Genomic DNA, 17,362 nt, shown 5'->3' with positions numbered 1-17,362 from the left:
GGGGGGTGTGGAGGGTGGGAAATGGTGTGGTGACAGAGAGTAAGGGAAGATACGGCAGACGGTAGTGAGAGTGGTAGAGCGTGAATCTTGATGGGAGGTTAGTGCAGTAATAGAGTGGTTGGTGAAAGGATGGTGGTATTTTCCTTAGACGAGTCTTTCTTCTTGCTGTGCATTCGTTCCTGCAGCTGGGAGTGCTCTAGCCCAAGCTCGAACCAAGCTGGCATGGTCTGGTGTCATACCTCCACTCCTGGTATTGGAGGGAGAGGAACTATTGCCTGGGCACTACCCTGTTCAGCAAAATCTCCAGGTACCTTTCCGCAGAAGAATAGACACACAGGAGGCTGGAAGAGCACAGCAAGCCAAATACCCGAAATGTTGACTTCTCCACCTCCTGCTGCTGCCTGGCTTGCCATGCTCTTCCAGCCTCCTGCTTGTCTACTTTTGATTCCAACATCTGCAGTGTTTTGCCCCAGAAGAGGGCACCAATTTCCCCTTGTTTGCCATGTCTGGGACAAATATCAGGAATGGTCCAGACTGGCAGTACTTAACTGGGTGCACAATGAGCTTTTTAAAGCAGGTGCCGGTGAATTCCAGAATATCCACAGTTGTTCTGGGAATGCCATGAGGAATGCCATAGGTTGGAGTAGGTAATTACTGAGGTGAGTTTGGTAAGGTATGGCAGGAGAACCTGTAGATCGCACAGCAAAAAAACTGAACACAATTACAATTTGGAGGTGCCAGTGTTGGAATGGGGTGTACAAAGTTAAAATTCACACAATATCAGGTTATAGTCCAACAGGTTTATTTGGAAGCACTAGCTTTTGGAGCATTGCTTCTTCATCAGGTGGTTGTACCCAATGAAGGAGCAGCACTCCGAAAGTTAGTGCTTCCAAATAAACCTGTTGGACTATAACCTGGTGTTGTGTGATTTTTAACTATGAACACAATTAAGGTTTAATCAATACAATCTAACATTCAGCTCTATGTAGTTTTCTATTCTTCATATGTGATATTGACTTAAAACCATTATAAACTGTGTTGAAAGTTGAATTATTATTTGTAATCCCTCAATATCCCATTTTCTTTCTTTGTTTAGCGATATCATGTGGCAATCCAGGGGAGATTTTGAATGGATATTATAATGCGTCAAGTGCTGAATTTGGAAGCAGAGTTTCATTTTACTGTAACCCTGGGTAATTATGCAGTGCACAAATAATTGCAATATTAAAAATTAAATTATCTTACATAGTAGTGCTATGTAATCATGCAGTTTTTAACCTCCAATAATAGCTGTGCCATGTTCTCTATATCATCTTATTGTAGTTGCCAACAAATTTACTGTTTCGGTACTTTGCCGTAGTGCTGTTGGGAGATCCCATGATGTCTCTGAAAGTTATTCTGTTTGATATTTAGTGTCAAATTATTCTACACAATTTAAGAGAGACCTCTTTGCAAATCAATGGTATTATTGCTTAAAATTTGTAAATTATTTAAGGTGGAGTGCAATTTCCTTATCTCATATAATAGATAAAATCAGAGATATTTCTTTCTCAGTTAAACAAGCGGATATACAAATTGAAATGGAATAAGTCTGGACAATTTGCACAGTCATTTGATCAAATCCATGAAATTAGCAATATATTGTGAAGTTCTGTCATCATAATTCCACCAGATGACTGATGGGATTCTAGACATATGACATAGTTTTCTTTTCTGATTGTCCCACTGAAATTCCTCTGGAATTGTATCAGGAGCCCACTAGAACATATTAAAGACTTTGAAATTTGGTGACTTTCAACTTTAGTTTGTATCCATTGTATATTTTTTCCACATGGTGAGTTAATATTTTAGCAGCTACCTTCACCCATTTTAAACAGATTCTCAGACTTACTTATAAATCTGAAATCAAAGTCTATACTAAATGCTAGGCACCTTAGACCCTGTATTCAGATACTACAAGAACAAGACCAGATGCCAAAGAATGTCAGACAGGATGGATACCACCCACTAAACTGGCCGAAGACAAATAACAGGGTAATTTACCCATGCCTGATATAAGTGTTGAGACCCTTTGAATATGCAAATATTTGCTTGCTTGAGATCTCAAATTCGCTCTGGGAACCCGATAGTTCAGGGCATCTGTGAAAATAAATATGTTTCATCTCCCTGTATTATAGACATTTAAGAAGAAGGAACATTCCTATAGATCAACATTAAAGGGTCCTCCAAACTTGTCCACCCCTTTTCCACCAAACAGCAATCTCCGACTTGAAAATCCATGCTATCTGGTTCCTGGAAATAAAGAGGGTATAAGAAGACTGTAAAGTTCAGACTGGGACAAAGATTCCATCATTCCTTGGTTCACTCTTGTACCCTGTGGCATATTTTCTTGAATTATGTCAATTTGCTAGAGACTACAACTTTTAGTGTGATGGTCCACATTCAGCGTAGCTGACCAGGAGCATCTCCTGCTCTTACCAGATGTCTTAGGTGTGCTGGAAAGATTTATTGGTTGATTAAAATCAATGTAAATGGCTAGGGAACAGGTTCAATTATGACATAGTTCTTAAAAGACTTAACGTAAAATCAGTGGAATAATTAATATAAGTAAGTTAAATTGTTTATACAATAATGTGCAGGGCACCTGAACAAAATGGGAGAACTGGAAGTTTGTCATAGCTAAATGTAATTAAGATGAATGAAACAAAGCTTAATATGGAACAGGATTGAGGGTTAACTATTACTTGGTGTAATGGACAAGAGTTTGGATAGCATTATTGGAGAGGGCACAATTTGTGACTTGCCACCACCTGTTCGGGTTGAGATGGGCAACCGACAAACATGTACTCATTGCTGAATGATTGTAACTAACTTATTTCTCTCGTTAGCAGAAGTGAACTTCATTCATTTGCAGGAGATGGACACATGAAGAAAGGGGCAGTGGTTTTGCCATATTTAAAATAGTCGGTTCCTTAGAGCGTAATGGCCTTATTTTACCTGAATCAATAGAGATTCTAGACCTTGAGAATGGCTCTCCTGGGAGTTGTTTTTGCTAATCTTGTCAGTGTGTGTTGAGGGTGGGAGGCAGGCCAGGGAGAGGTTACTGGTAGAGGCTGCAATTTCAGAATTTCTAATGGGTATCAACAACATGATGGATACATCTTGGGTATGTGCCATCATGTAGCTGTGGGTACTATAACTCTAGAGGGTTGTAGTTGGGAGTCGCCATTTGTATTGAAAAAGAATCCCTTTGGATTCTGAGGAAAGAATGTTGGAACATTTCAGAGGTCCAGCCCAAACCCAGGTTGGTTCCAGCCTTGTCAGTAGCTTCGTCCTGGCCAATGTAGCCAAATGAGTGGACTCCAAGCTGCACACATGGCAACGTTTGGTGGCGAAAGTATTTCACCAATGACTCCCACTAAATGCAGGGGGTCTTGTTTGGAAAGCAAGGAGAACCATCTCAATCTGGTAGCATGAGTCAAGAACCAGCATCTACAAAATTCCCACCTGTCTTAAAAACATGTGTTTGTCAGAAAGTCAACAGAAATTTGGTGCCTAGATCCTTAACGTTGATCAGCACACTGTGCCAATATTCTATTTAACCTTTGTCTTGGTAACCAACAATGAATAATTTCCAACTTGGTTTCTCTATACTGATCTATTTTCTATTTAGGTTCAAATTAATTGGTAACATCAATCGTATTTGTCAAGTTAGTGGTTGGAGTGGTCATGTTCCAGTATGTGAAGGTAATTTATGTTTTTTTATTATTCCTTGGAGTTAATCAATTGACTTCATGTATGAAAGTAGTAAACTGTTTTATTCACCTCCTATGGCTAGTTATTGATTCCTGAAAAGTAAAGATACTGCATTTTTGGATGGAATAAATTGTCAATAATGGGTGGATATAACTTCTAGTGAGGATTAGGTCAACTACAGCTTTTGTAGGTTTTTAAAATTTGATGTTTATCACTAAATGATATTGATCAAACAATTCAAAATTTTTCTGTAAATTTCAGCTGTTAACTTGAAGGATTGTTAAGAGGCATAACTGAATGAAATGGAACTCCAGCATTTAAAGATTCCATGAAGCTTTAGTCATTGGCATTCTCCAAAAGTTGTACACAGCTCACAAATGTGTGAAAGGGCACCCCAAAAATCAAACTCGTAAATTTGACTTTTCACCTTGCATTAACATTTTGTAACAATTAAAAATTTGAATTTCAACATTTAATTAGGACAATGAATAGACCTGCTCTCTCATACTAATAATTTAGAAGAATGAGAGGTGAGTCAATTGCCATATAAAAAAAATTAAGATAGTTAATTTTCAGGAAATTTTTAATTGTTAACATAGTCAATGCAAAGAAGACATTTCCCCTGGCTGGGCAATCTAAATTATGGAGCCACAATGATGGATAAAGGGATTGAACCTTTCAGTTCTGATATTAGGAGAAATTTCTTCTGAAATGTTGTGAATCCTTGGAATTCTGTACTCAAGAGAGCTGTGGATGCCCATTCAATATAAATATTAAAGACAGAGGCTGATATACTTTGGATTACAAATGGAATTTCACAAGAGGGCAGAGAGTGGAAGATGAGCCATGATCTTGTTATATGGCTTAACAGGCACATAGGCCAAATAAACTACTCAAGGTCCAATTTTGTATGTTCTTATGCTCTTATGAAATATATGTGCATGTGTGTTTATTTAAATTCCATTGCATTTAGAGTTCGAAAAATTGTGTGCGTCATTAAATCCAGTCAGGAATTTATGAAAAAAAAGCCTTTACCAAGATATGGTCAGAATGAATGAGAAAGAAATATAATTTTATGTTATGAGGAGCCGGTGTTAGACTGGGGTGGGCAAAGTTAAAAATCACACAATACCAGGTTATAGTCCAACAGGTTTATTTGGAAGTACTAGCTTTCGAAGTGCTGCTCCTTTATCAGGTAGCTGTGGAGCAGGCCTATGAGACACAAAATTTATAGCAAAAGGTTACAATGTCACGGAGCTGTAATGATATGTTAAGCAAACTTAGATTAAGTCATTCATCTTTTAAAATGGGTTTCCTAGTTTTGGTTTGTTAATATGTAAGTCCCGGAACTCCTTTTAAGTCACATTCCCAAGATAACTTCAGGTTTTCTAACAAAGTTGTCATCTCACCTCAGACAATGCATTAAAGGTGTGAGGTTAAAGTCTGTGTCCCAATCTTGAGTCAGACTGGTTCAATTTCTAAAGTGGGATTTACAGAATCTTACATGGATTGGCTGCAGGTTATGCATTTTTGAGCAAAATAAAATATAATTCTGCAAATACAGATTCACCCCATAAATCTATATGTGTGTGTGTGCGCAGGAGAGACAGAGTGAGTGTGAGAGTGTGGATGTATGCACAGTGAAGAAGTGTGGGTATATAAGCTTAGTAAAGAATGTGTGTGAGTGTGATGGGGTATAAGCCTGTGAGAGAGTGTGTGCATGGGTATGAGTGTGGGGGATGTATATGTGTGCATATGAGAGAGAGCTTGTGTATGAGAGACGGTCTGTGTTAGTTTGTGAGTATGTAGGAGTGTGTGTGTGTGAGAGAGTATATAGTGCAGTGGAGTCAACTGTAGTGTGACAGGAACTCAAGGTCCTGGTTGAGGCCATTCCCATGGGTACTGAACTTGGCAATCAGCCTCTGCTCAGCCACTTTGCGTTGTTACTTGTTCCAAAGTCTGCCTGGGAGGGAGGTCACCTGAAGATCCAAGGCCGAATGTCCCGGAACACTGAAGTGTTTCCTGACTGGGAGGGAACAGCCTTGCCTGGTAATTGTTGTGCAGTGTCCATTCATCTATGTCATAGCGTCTGCTCAGTCTCGCCAATGTACCATATCTCCGGGCATCCTTGCCTTCAGCGTACAGGAGAGACAATGTTGGCTGAGTCTCATGAGTACCTGCCACATACAATGTGGGAGGTGTCCCTACATGTAATGGTGGTATCTGTGTCAACACTCTGACACGTCTTGCAGCAGCTGCCGTGACAGGGTTGTGGTCGATGTTCTGAATGCTGGGCAGTTTGCTGTGAACAATGATCTGTTTCAGGTTTGGTGGTTGTTTAAAGGCAAGGAGTGGAGGTGTGTGGAAAATCTGGGCAAGATGTTCATCCTCATCGATAATATGTTGCAGGCCATGAAGAACATGGCATAGTTTCTCCGCTCCTGGGAAGTACTGGACAACAAAGGGTACTCTGTCGGTTGCAGCCCATGATTGTCTCCTAATGAGGTCATTACGGTTTCTCACTGCGGCACAGCAGAACAGGCGGTCGATGAGTTGAGCATCGTACCCCGTTCTTATGAGGGAATCCTTGAGCACCTTCAGTTGTCCATCATGTTCCTCCTCATCCGAACAGATCCTGTGTATGCAAAGGGCTTGTCCGTAGGGGATGGCTGTTTTAATTTGTTCAGGGCAGAAGCTAGAGAAGTGCAGCATCATAAGGTCATCCATGGGTTTGTGGTAGAATGAGATGCTGAGGTGCCCATCCTTTATGGAGATGCATGTGTCGAAGAATGAGACAGATAGTAGAGAGTAGTCCGTGGTAAGTCTGATGGTGGGAAGAATCACTGTGGAACAGTTTACTGCAAGGAAGTGTACTGACAACTGAACACTACAGACAACTACTGGCCAATTCAAACAAAATGCACACCTGTGAACTAAAAACATTGATCAAGACTTTTGATCTAGTTCTTCAGAGTTCCCTACCCACTCTCATTCCACGTACTTCTTGTGAATTCTGTTGCCATTCGAAGATACACAAAGCCAACACACCAGGAAGTCCCATCATATCTGGCAATGGGACCCTGTGTGAGAACCTCTCTGGCTATGTCCAAGGCATCTTGAAACCCATGGTACAGGGGACCCCCAGCTTCTGTCACAACACTATTGCCTCCCCATTGCCCACTCAGGAATTTCAAAATAAAGCTTTGACCTTGCAGTCTGTCCAGAACATTAACTTAATTTTGTTTTATCTCCAGTTATCAAATGTAATAATCTTGAAGATATTGAGAATGGAAGAACTCCAGACTCACCCAATGGAGAATATTGGGAACATGGAATGGTAGCACAGTATTCATGTGACACAGAGTATTCATTGATTGGTGCAGAAGAACTTGTTTGTACAGAGACTGGAGAATGGAACAATAGCCCTCCAAAATGCAAAGGTACTAAACTCTTCCCTCTTATTTAGTTTCTTCCATTTTATGTGATGTCATGTGATGATTAATCAACCTTCTCCTTTTCCTTCTTTCAGTCATACATTCCTCTTTCAATCCTGTTACATTTCTTGCCACTGAATCTTTCCATCTACTCTTATGCCTTCCTTTTCTCCTTTTTGCCAGCAGTTCCATCTCCAACATTTGTCTCTCCATATTTATTCTCTTCCCTTCGTGCAAAGAAACTAAACTATGGATTCAGAATTAAAGTGATTTGCTCTTTTCGTGTGAAACTGGAAGCCTCACACATTGACCTTTACTACCTAGTTGTTTTTGGTCAAGTAACATTTGGCTCCCAGATCTATTTTGAATAAAGAATATTCAAGTATTCTTTGGGAGTAGTTCTGCTGGTTACTGACCTCAAACACTTCTGTCATTTTCTGATGGAAATAATATTGGGATGTTGAGTGCACAGATGCTGCCACTTGAAGGCTCACACTTCTGGTCAAGTTTCCATCTGTCTTTATGTTCAGCCTTTGGTTCCATACTCCATAGTACTGCGATCACCATTGCAGTCACCTCCTGATCTATCCCAATATTTAGACCATTCAGACCTGTCAACACAGTTAAGGTGCCTTGGCATCTGCTACTAAAAGCAGACAAATTAATTGTTGCCACAACAATTTACCTCTAATTTAGCAAAATGTCCCAAGGTGCACTCCAACTGTGCAATAATTAGCAACAAATCAAGAGGTAGAGATGGTGGGAGAGGTGACTGTGCAAGATCCAAACTTTTCCCAAAAACAGATACAGAGGCTTTTACCTGTATTCCTGTCTTCTCACAAAATCCCACCTCACTTATCCTTTCAACAACCCAGTCATTCTGTCAATAGCTGTACATAAGGAGTGTGCATATTCATAAAATAGCATTGATGAGGCAGTCTCTCCAATCCTTTCTTCAACTTTGTAGGTGGAATCATACAACACCTACAGTGTTGAACCAGGCCGTTTGGCCCATCATTGAACCTCCAGAGAGTATCCCACTCAGATCCAACCCCATACCTGTAATGCAGCATTTTTCCTAGTTAACCCATCGAGCTTGCATATCTACTATGAGCAATTTTGTATTGCAAATCTACCCAACCTGCACATCTTTGGACTGTGGGAGGAAACCAGAGCACCCAGAGGAAACCCATGCAAACGATTGCCCGAGAATGGAATGGAACCTGTGTCCTCCAGTGCTAACCATTGAGCAACTGTACTGCCCTACTGAATTTGGTACCATCAGGTACTTTCGCTCAACATAGTTGCAAAAAATCCTTTAAGAAGATTGACATTTTTCAATTTACATCCTGTAGTGAGGCAGTTACTACAGCACCAATAATTGCTGTGGTGAAAACATCTTGTCATTTAACCTGCTGTTTGGTTCATCACAGTGCTACGAATCACCGCCTCTGAACTGCTACTTTTGCCATTCAAGCATTAAAATTGGCAGTTCCTTGTTAGCTGTTCCAGAGAAATCTTCAACTTGATTCACTTTGCTAGACTGTAAAGAGTTAACTATAACTTTACACTCATTATAGCTACTGAGTGAGTAATTAAGGAACTATGTCATTAAGATGTCTTAACAAGATGGAAGACCAGCCCATGAGGAGTCTTAGCCTCTCTCTTACTATCTCTGTATAACATTATATGCAATAAAATGAGTCCAAAGCTGAATGTACTACATAGTTGCAAGTATTAAGAAACTAGTTTACACATACCTCATTGGAAACAGAAGATAAAGAACTCCCTGGAATAATTCCCAGTCTGGAAGGTGAGAAAACACCATAGTCAATGGGTAGGAACAGAAAAAGTGAAGAAACAAATCTCCATGAAAGGCCCAAAGCAGGCTCAGAAAAAGCTCCGACTTGAAAGAGAAGATAAATGACTTAGCAGCAGGCTAAGGGAGAAAGCCCTCAAGGCAGTCAGAAAAAATTCTCAAGGGAACAGTCAACAGCAGTCGATAAAGAGCCTCCAACATCAGTCAGGACTCTGAATGCATGGGAAAGGCCTGCAGCACAGGAGAAGATCAGGACTAGACAGCTGGACAAAAGAGACAGTGAGGTCTGCAGATGCTAGAGATCAGAGTTGAGAGTGAGTTGATGGAAAAGCACAGCAGGTCTGGCAGCATCTGAGGAGCAGGAAAATCGACATTTCGGGCCGGAGCGCTTCATCAGGAATCAAAGGAAGCATGGGAAAAGTCATAGGAGGGTGACAAGCTACACAGACAGTTTGCAGAGCACTCATGGTGTGAAAGAAATAAAATATGGGATCACTCAGCTAAACACTAAGGGCTAGATATTTTGGAGATGCATACCTAGCTTTACGTATTCTTTGTTTGCCAGTTGCCAAAGAAACTAAAGTTGACACATCAGGAATATATTACCGAGCTTTCAATCTCTCAGAAGAGAGGCTGGAAACATTGGGAAAAGACAGCAAGGTGACTAACAGCAAGATGCTTTTCAGGAGCTTAATTTGCACTTTCAGAAAAGAGAATGATCCTGTCACTGATACTTAGGAGCAAGAGATACAAGTTGTAAATGAAATAAAACAAAGAACAGCAGATACTTGAAATCTGTAGATATCCTAAATTGTAGATGTCCTAGCATTCAATTCAAAGGGTCAGAGTTCACTCACAAACTAGCACTGTGATGCTTCAAACTTAGTAACAGGCAGCACGATGCCCATAATATCGAAGAGAATATCAGATTATGGACTAGAAACATGGAACTAAAACATGAAGGAGGTTTCAGAGCTGTGACACAAACTTATAATAATGAGCAAATAACATCAAGGTCACTTAAATATAGTCAGCACACAACTTCAAACCTCAAAAACCATCAAATAAGAATTAGTTTAAGAACTGCAAATGGCTAATGAACAGCTGTCTGGGAAAAAGTAGATGATTAAGTCTGAATTGGATCAAGCCAATATTGAAAGTTCAGAAATTAATAATTGGCATAAGTATGAGCAGGAGTCTGCAATTGTGTCTTATCAGCAAGCCATGTAACATTAAGAGTTTCTTTCAGTTAAAAAGCAAAGGCACAAATTAGAGTCTCTACAGCTGAAAATTACCTTGAAAGGTTAATATGAAACATCAAATGGAGCTTGACATACTAAAATTAAGCTGGAGTTGGCAATGCCTAAGTACCTAAATGATACTACTCAACTGCAAGTTCAATTATTAGCAGTCACATGGCATTATCATGCCTCAGAGGCTGAAAAGGAACAATTTCTTATGGAAATAAAGCATTTGATGCAGATCCTTGATAAAGAAAAAGAAGATATTCAAGTCTCTTATACCAACATTAGTGACCAACAGCTGATGTTCAGAAACAGAATGCAAATGAATGCAACTTCTCGAGAACATAAAAAGTTGTTATTAATCCACAGGAATGTGATTAACAAAAAAATGGGAACTCACGATTCCAGTACAGAGGCAGCCATTACTCTGGAGAAATTATAAAAGGAAGATGGTCTGAAGGTGAAAAAAAAGTCCTTTACTGAAGTGTTTTCTAAAATTCTTTCATGGGATATGGGTATCATTGGTGAGGCCAGCATTTGTTATCCATCTCTAATTATTCAAGTTTGAAGATCATTGTGAATTATTAGTTAAGGAAAACATTCTGATATCAATGAAAAGTGATGGTCCTATTTCTGGGACAACATCTTGAGAGAGATAAGACATCAGAGTTTAACTTTGCAGAATACTATACTGGATTAGCAAGCTTTCTTAATAATCTCTTGAAGAAAGGGATGAATGTGAAGGAGAAAGAAGAACTTAAGCATTCAACATCTAGCCATTCCAAGCTTTCTCTCTGATTACATTCAGACCAGCAAGGAAATAACAGAATGCATCGTGCCATTGTAGAATGTTCTATCAAGTCTTCAGAGTACGGTCCCCACTCCGAATGACGATTGGTCAACCTTTGTCAGATCCAAATGGAAGATTTCCTGAGTATCTAATTTCTTCAGATTTTCCACAGTCTTTTCCATGGTAATGAAATGTTTTCATTGTGATTCAGGAGCCTTGAACTACATAGGAGATCAATCTCCACTTAGAGTGAGCCCTCCCATTACCAAAGGAAAGGGCAATGTTTTACCATAGATTCACGGAATATTGTTGTCCATTCTAGACTGGTCTCTAGCCCATGAGAGTTTGGAAACGGGAATGTAGTCTTACATTCAGATTGTGGTCAGAGGCTGGAACCTCAACCTGACAAACATTTTCCCTTTCAAGGAAACCATGCAGACCTCATTCCACCTATCCTCAAGAAGGGCTGAGAATATGGTTGGCGGTTTGACTTGGTTGGAAGAGATTTTGAGGTGGGCAGTGTGAGTAATTTAAATACTAATGGTTAAAAGAGTTCAAATAATCTTCAAGGAGTAAATGGTTAACTCTACGTTTACAGTAATGATAGCATAGCTATTGGCTTATGCAAAGGAGCTCTGACATGATGCTATCACATCAATATGGATCCAACACCTTAAAATGTAAGGTCTCAGACCGGCTCTCTCTTACAAACCCCCATTTATAGTTACATTCTCTAAAATCTGTCATTGTGTAGACCTTATCTTACGACATAGTGCACAGGGAATATAGGCCTTTTTCCTGTCCGGGAGCAGTGGAAGACAGAGCGGAGGTGACGTTGGGACCAGGAGGTTGCCAGGAAGGTAAGGACTTAGTATATATTTGGGCAGTGGTTAAACCCAAGATACTGCATGTCTAGTATCTCCCTCTCGCCCCTTCCTCTAACCAGAAGAAAAGGACTCTGTAAGGTGAGGGTTTTCTTTTCTTTTATACACTTAAGTGTATTGTTTGGTATTAGTTAGTTGAGTTAAAGCTAAGGCTTACATTGGCAGGGAATTTCAGACACGTGGCATGTGCCTCATGCTTGATGTGGCGGCTCAGGGACATGGTGACGTCCCTGACTCTGACACATGCAAGAAGTGTGTCCAGCAGAAGTGTGTCCTGCTGCAGCTCTTATTTGACCGCATGATAGCTCTGGAACTGTGGATGGACTCATGATGGAGCTTCTGCAATGCTGAGGAGGTCTTGGATAGCACGTTTAGTGAATTGGCCACAGTACAGATTAGAATTGCTGAGGGAGACAGTGAATGGGTGACTAAAAGGCAGAAAGAGAGCCGGAAGGCAATGCAGGTGTCCCCTGCGGTCATCACCCTCCAAAACAGATGTACCATTTTGGATATTGTTGGGTGAGATGGCTCACCGGGGGAGGGCAGCAGTTGCTAGGATCTTGGCACCGTGGCGGGATCTGCTGTTCAGCAGAGCAGGAAAAAGACTTGTAGGACCATAGTCATAGGGGATTCTATTGTAAGGAGAGTAGATAGGTGCTTCTGTGGCCAAAAACAAGACTCCTAGATTTTATGTTACCTCCCAGGTTCTCGGGTCAGGGATATTACTGATCAGTTGCAGACCATACTGAAAGGGGTGCAGTTGTCGTGATGCATATAGGCATCAATGATCTAGGTAAAAAACAAGACGAGGTGCTGAAAGCAGAATTCAGGGACCTAGGAGTGAAGTTAAAGAGGAGAACATCAAAGGTAGTGATGTCAGGATTGCTACCAGTGCCAAATGCTAGCCAGGGCAGAAATGAAAGAATAACAGGATGAACATATGGCTTAAGGGATGGTGTAGGAGGGAGGGGTTCAGATTTGAGAGACATTGGGAACCGGTTCTGGGGAAGGTGGGACTATTACAAATTGGTCTACACATTAACCAGATTGGAACTAATGTCCTTGAGGGAGTTTTTGCTACTGCTGTTGGGAGGGTTAAAACTAATGTGGCAGGGAACTGGGACCGAGAAGAGAAGACTAGTGGACAGAGGTGGAAACTAGAGATTGTAAGGAACAGAATCATAAAGTTAACATTACCAAGGGGAAGAGTAGACAGAGAGCAGATGAACACAAAGGAACTGGTGGTCTGAAGTGCATATGCTTTAATGCAAGGAGTATAATGGGTAAGGGGAACGAAATTAGGGCTTGGATTGGTGCCTGAGAGTATGGTATTATTGCGATCACGGAGATTTGGTTGAAGAAAGGGCGTGATTGACAACTAAATGTTCCAGGATATAGATGCTTCAAACAGGACAGGGATGGAAGTTAAATGGGGGGAGGAGTTGCATTGTTGGTCAGGGATGATATCACAACTGTGTTAAAGGAGGACACTATGGAGGGCTTGAGCAGTGAGGCATTGTGGGTAGAGCTGAGAAATAAGAAAGGTGTAGTTACATTGTTGGGGCTGTATTACAGTTAGCGTGAGATAGAAGAACAAATAAGTAAACAGATTATGGAAAAATGTAGAGGCAACCGGGTGGTGGTGATGGGAGATATTAATTTTTCCAACATTGACTGGGATACATTTAGTGTCAGAGGTATGGATGTGGCAGAATTTGTGAAGAGCATCCAGGAAAGTTTTCTAGAGCAGTATGTCAATAGTCCAACGAGGAAAATGGCCATATTAGAACTGGTGTTGGGAAATGAGCCAGGCCAGGTGGTAGAAGTTGCAGTAGGGGATTTATTTGGGGATAATTACCATAATTTTGTAAGTTTTAGAATACTCATAGACAAAGATGAGAATGGTCCTAAGGAAAGAGTACTAAACTGGGCAAAGGCCAATTATATCAAAATTCAGCAGGAGCTGGGAAATGTGGATTGGGGCAGCTATTTGAAAGGAAGTCCACATTTGATAAGATAGATTGAAGATAGTGTAGGATAGACATGTCCCTTTGAAAACAAGGGATAGGAAAAGCAAGATTTGTGAACCATTAGGGCGGCACAGTGGCTCAGTGGTTAGCACCGCTGCCTCACAGCACCAGGGTCCCAGGTTTGATTCTAGCCTCGGATGACTATCTGTGTGGAGTTTCACGTTCTCCTCGTGTCTGCGTGAGTTTCCTCCGGGTGCTCCGGTCTCTTCCCATAGTCCAAAGCTGTACAGATCAGGTGATTTGGCCATGCTAAATTGCCCATAGTGTTAGGTGCATTAGTCAGAGGGAAAATGGGTCTGGGGTACTCTTTGGAGGCTTGGTGTGGACTTGTTGTACCGAAGGGCCTGTTTCCACACTATAAGGAATCTAGTCTAATCCAGATGACAAGATAAATTATGCGACTAGCCAAGAGGAAAAGAGAAGCGTACATAAGGTCCAGGCAGCTAAGAACAGAATGGGCCTTGGAGGAATATTGGGAGAATAGGACCAATCTTAAACGACGGATCAAGTGTGCTAAAAGGAGTCATGAAGTAACTTTCGCGAGCAGAATTAAAGAGAATCCCAAGGCTTTTTATTCATGTATAAGAGGCAAAAGGATAACTAAAGAAAGGGTTGGTCCACTAAAGGATAAGGAAGGAAGGTTGTGTGTTGAACCTGAGAAAATGGGTGGGATTCTCAATGATTACTTTGCATCAGTGTTCACCTGAGGGGAGGGACATGATGAATGTTGAGATTAGAGATAGAGGTTTGTTTACTCTGGATCCCATTGACATAAAGAGTGAGGATGTGTTGGATAGGCCAAAGGATACTAAGGTGGACAAATCCCCAGGACTAGATGGGATCTATCCCAGGTTGCTGAAGGAGGGGAGAGAGGAAATAGCTGGGGTCCTGACAGATATCTTCGTAGCATCCTTAAACACAGGTGAAGTGCCGGAGGACTTGAGAGTTGCAAATATTGTCCCCCTGTTCAAGAGGATTAGTAGGGATATTCCAGGTAACTACAGACCAGTGATCCTAATGTCAGTGGAGGGAAAGTTGCTGGAGAAGGTACTGAGGGATAGGATCTATTTATGTTTGGAAGAGAATAGGCTTATCAGTGATGGTTTTGTTCCGGGGGGGGGATCATGCCTTACCAACTTAATAAACTTCTTTGAGGATGTTGATAGATGAAGGAAGGGCTGTAGATGTCATATATATGGACTTTAGTAAGGCGTTTGATGAGGTTTCCCAATGGTAAACTAATCAAGAAAGTGAAGTCACATGGTGTGCAGGGTTTTCTGGCTAGGTGAATATAGAACTGGTTAAGCAACAGAAGACAGAATAGTCATCGAAATAGAGAAAGGTGACCACTGGTGTTCCACAGGGATCAGTGCTGGAGCACTGTTGTTTATGATATGCATAAATGATTTGGAAGAGGGCATTGGTGGTCTGATCAGTAAGTTTGCAGATGACATGAAGATTGGTGGAGTAGCAGAATGCATAGGGGACTGTCAAAGAATACAGGAGAATATAGATAGACTGGAGAGCTGAGAAGTGACAGATGGTGTTCAATCCGGGCAAATGTGAGGTGATGCATTTTGGAAGGTCTAATTCTAGAGCAAACTATAGTGAATGGAAGAGCCTTCAGAAAAGTTGATGAGCAGAGACATCTGGGAGTTCAGGTCCATTGTACCCTGAAGGTGGCTACACAAGTGGATAGAGTGGTCAAGAAGGCATATGGTATGCTTGCCTTCATCGGACGGGGTATTGAGTATAAGAACTGGCAGGTCATGTTAAAATTGTACAAGACATTGGTTCAGCCGCATTTAGAATACCGTGTACAGTTCTGGTTGCCACATTACCAAAAGGATGTGGATGCTTTGGAGAGGTGCAGAGAAGGTTTACGAGGATGTTGCCGGGTATGGAAGGTGCTAGCTATGAAGAGAGGTTGAGTAGATTAAGATTGTTTTCATTTAAAAAAAAGGAGATTGAGGGGGGACCTGACTGAGGTCTACAAAATCATGAAGGGTATAGACAGAGTGGATAGAGATAAGGTTTTTCCAGGGTGGGGGAATTAAACAATGAGAGCTCACACGTTCAAGGTGATAGGAGAAATGTATAAGAATGTGCAAAAAGTACTTTACGCAGAGGGTGATAGGCGCCTGGAACGCATTGCCAACAGAGTTAGTAGAGGCAGGCATGGTAGCTTCAGTTAAGGTGCATCTGGGCAGATGCATGAGTAGGTGGGGAGCAGAGAAGTACAGATCCTTAGGAACTGGGCGACAGGTTTAGACAGTGGATTTGGATTGGCACAGGCTTGAAGGGCTAAAGGGCCTGTTCCTGGGCTGTAAATTTTCCTTGCCCTTTGTTCTGGGCCACATGCCATCTCTATGAATAAATGTGGCTTCTTCTATCACACAGATTTCAAAGCACTACAAAAGAAATTAAACTTGCTATTAAATATGGGGAAAATGTGTCACTAACTACTTAGAGTGTGAATCATATGCATGAATAACTTGGTAAATGTATCTTTCTTAGTGAACATTATTTGAGTTGATGAAATTGCTGTTCATTTAATTAAGTGAAAAACTACCTCTGTCAAAAAGAAGCAGACATTGGAAAGCACTATATTTGTGTAAGTACTACAGCTTAAACTCCTGGATTGTTTCATGACAGCTGTCAAATGCGAACCTCCAAATCTGCCTGAAAATGCCAATATAGTATCTGGATATAAATACACGTATAAATATCGTGAAACAATAACCTACAGATGTAAGCATGGTTATAAAATTGTTGGGAACAATGTCATTGAATGCGGAGAGGACAACGAATTCTTGCCACCACCACCCACCTGTCAACTATGTGAGTGACCATTTATTAAACATAAGGATAGAATCAACTTAGCATTTTTGAAAAGATTTGTACTTTGCAAGCCTCGGTCAATGAATCAATGGCCTTAATATTAACTAAAACAAAACCAAAAATAAATCATAGAACTCCAGACATAAGGATGTTGCCAGGGTTTGAGGATTTGAGCTATAGGGAGAGGCTAAATAGGCTGGGCCTGTTTTCCCTGAACTGTCAGAGACTAAGGGGTGACCTTATCGAAGTTTTTAAAATCATGAGGGGCATAGATAGAACAAATAGACAAGGTTTTGTCCCTAGGGTGGAGGATTCTAGAACTAGAGGGCACAGGTTTAAGATGAGTTAGCAAAGATTTAAAAGGGACCTAAGGGGCAACTTTTTCACTCAAAGGGTGGTGCGTGTATGAAATGAGCTAATGGAGGAAGCAGTGGGGGCTAGTAAAATTACAACATTTGAAAGGCCTCTAGATGGTTATATAAATTGGAAGAGTTTAAAGGGATATGGACCAAGTGCATGGGCCAAATGGTACTAGATTAATTTAGGATATCTGGTTGGCATGAA

The 17,362-nt window shown here is 41.0% G+C and overlaps 1 protein-coding gene across 2 annotated transcripts in view; it reads left to right on the top strand.

Moving 5' to 3' along the window:
• LOC122563181 (C4b-binding protein-like) overlaps nt 1–17,362 on the top strand; it is a 76,559-nt gene that overhangs the window by 21,933 nt on the left and 37,264 nt on the right. For both annotated transcript variants that reach the window (XM_087973567.1, XM_087973566.1), the window contains exons 4-7: nt 1,097–1,193; nt 3,674–3,747; nt 7,011–7,196; nt 16,613–16,798. In XM_087973567.1, coding sequence (XP_087829693.1) covers nt 1,097–1,193; nt 3,674–3,747; nt 7,011–7,196; nt 16,613–16,798 — 543 coding nt within the window. The remainder of the gene's footprint in view (nt 1–1,096; nt 1,194–3,673; nt 3,748–7,010; nt 7,197–16,612; nt 16,799–17,362) is intronic.

This window comes from Chiloscyllium plagiosum, unplaced genomic scaffold (genome assembly GCF_037043375.1).
Source record: "Chiloscyllium plagiosum isolate Xiang-an unplaced genomic scaffold, Cpla_swu_hap1 HiC_scaffold_26, whole genome shotgun sequence".
NCBI lineage: Eukaryota > Metazoa > Chordata > Chondrichthyes > Orectolobiformes > Hemiscylliidae > Chiloscyllium > Chiloscyllium plagiosum.
The sequence above is the reverse complement of the archived record's forward strand: the minus strand, read 5'-3'. Positions and strand labels throughout refer to the sequence as shown.